Here is a 2,013-nt window from a genome sequence, read left to right as displayed (position 1 = left end):
AACACTGTAAAAACATATTGAAACACTATTGCCCAATTTACAAGTAATTCAGAAACATTCTAAGACATCCAGTAATGTTTATAGCAAAAGGAACCCAGATTGGATAAAAATTTGTGAGATAAGGATATACCCTCCAAACACTTTTACCACATTTTATTGGTAATCTGTGCATAACAAAAATCAATATAGCCCACACAAAATGTTCACTTTTTTAAATTAATGCTCAGCATAATAACAAACAATTCATTTCATACTTTATAAATCAACTTGAAACATTTTGTAAATAAGTATAGCGTTTGGCACAAAACTACAGGGCATGGTTTTATGTCATTGGGAAAATTTATACTGCTACACTCTGTACTTAGCTGGTCAAATGCATTCTGTTTGGGTTTCCGTTTTATGAAATGAGCGATGAGTGTTTTATTTGCCAAAGTTTGGTGCAACAGTATGGGAAAATAAGAGCTCTTAAGAAAGCTGACATATAAGGCATATAACACGCCCAACTATATAAATATAAACAGGTTTTGCTCACGCTAATGTTATCATAGCCTACGTAAAAAACTCAAAAAAAAAAAAGACAAATTCTAGTCGTCAACTTCATACTTTTTACCCTGATCCTGTTTTACAGGATAAGTTTGTGCTTCACAACAAAGCAATAATATCGCCGAAAAAACAACAGCCACAGCATTTCTTTAACCAAACCAAATTAATAATTACAAACTCCTTTTAATCCTCGGTACCTTTGCAGATGTATCATGGGATGTTTATAGCATTTACTTCAGAAAGAATAACCGCGTTGTATTATTGTTTAAAACTTTGCAACCTTTAATAGGGTCAAAACTAAAGTTTTAAATAAAAACGATATTTTTTAGTTTAGTTTAAAAGGCATGCTTGTGTAATTGTATGCATATGAATAAATCATGCAACACAAAAACAGTATTTTGGTTGAATCGAAAATATTCAAACAAAAAATAATGTAAACCGCAAGTCAAAGTATTTCTGTTTCAGTTAATGTTTTTTACAGCTGCAATTTTAACTGACACCACAAGTTTGCTGAAATTTTTGTTCAGAGATATTATTTGCTGAGTAATTATTATTGTTCAAAACTGCTATGTCATGAAATCACACATGTGTAATTGAATCTACAAGAAATCAAAACGCCGTCCTAATTCAATAAAACATGGACGAAACTCCGTCGCCTCGGCGAAAAATGAGAAGGGCAATGTATGCCAGACACAGGTACCCCTGTGGATGTATTATATATAGCGAAAATGTTGGCAAAAGTGTCACGTGTACAGACTATCCAGTAGAGTTTTAATCCAATTTATGTATTGTGTAGTTTGTTTTTAAAGGGAATAACATGTGCGTATTTACAGAAACAATGTAGTTGCATGCTACAATCGTTTGCGAGATGTTTTGCCACAACAGAATGCAGCCAAAGAGGGTACAAGTCAGCCTGATACAATTAACAGAACATTGTCATCTTCTGCAATTAAATACAACAGAGTTACCATGGTCAATCGAGCAAAACTGTACACACTGCATTTAGAAGAAGTTCTGAGTTCATTATTGAAAAAGCTTAACAGTCAAGATGAGGCTTCAGAGACACCACTAAAAACTAGTGACATTGATAGAAACTTTAAAAGCTTGGGAGATGTGCATCACAATTTTCTTCGTAATTATGACATAAATAAGCCTATAGAGCAGTTTGAATTTGAATGCATGGAGCCTATGCCGGAGCCACTGCCGCATACACAAACTTTGCCATTTCAAAACATGCAGGACCAGGTAAACAGCAGTGCAGAAGGAAGCAGTATATTCCAACACTTTGGTCATATAGTCCCCACTGCAATTCTTATTCCCATTAACTTTTCTCCTGGAAATCCTATTCCATGCATTCTTGAGGCTTATCCACCTTCTCCTGCCAGTCACAGCATTGACTTAGGTTTTGTTTCAGCTGGTAATGCCAGTCAAGATACGGTCGGCAGTGAAAAGTGAATTCCAACCATTTTT

At 34.7% G+C, this 2,013-nt stretch overlaps 1 protein-coding gene across 1 annotated transcript; it reads left to right on the top strand.

The window, feature by feature from the left end:
- Positions 1–1,180: 1,180 nt before the first annotated feature.
- LOC145899487 (uncharacterized) lies at positions 1,181–1,998 on the top strand. The gene is made up of 2 exons (XM_082988282.1): positions 1,181–1,239; positions 1,377–1,998. The coding sequence occupies exons 1-2, from the start codon at positions 1,181–1,183 to the stop codon at positions 1,996–1,998; spliced, it is 681 nt and encodes a 226-aa protein (XP_082844408.1).
- The last annotated feature ends 15 nt before the right edge of the window (positions 1,999–2,013 follow it).

Source organism: Ascidia mentula, chromosome 4 (genome assembly GCF_947561715.1).
Source record: "Ascidia mentula chromosome 4, kaAscMent1.1, whole genome shotgun sequence".
NCBI classification, from domain to species: domain Eukaryota; kingdom Metazoa; phylum Chordata; class Ascidiacea; order Phlebobranchia; family Ascidiidae; genus Ascidia; species Ascidia mentula.
The sequence above is the reverse complement of the archived record's forward strand: the minus strand, read 5'-3'. Positions and strand labels throughout refer to the sequence as shown.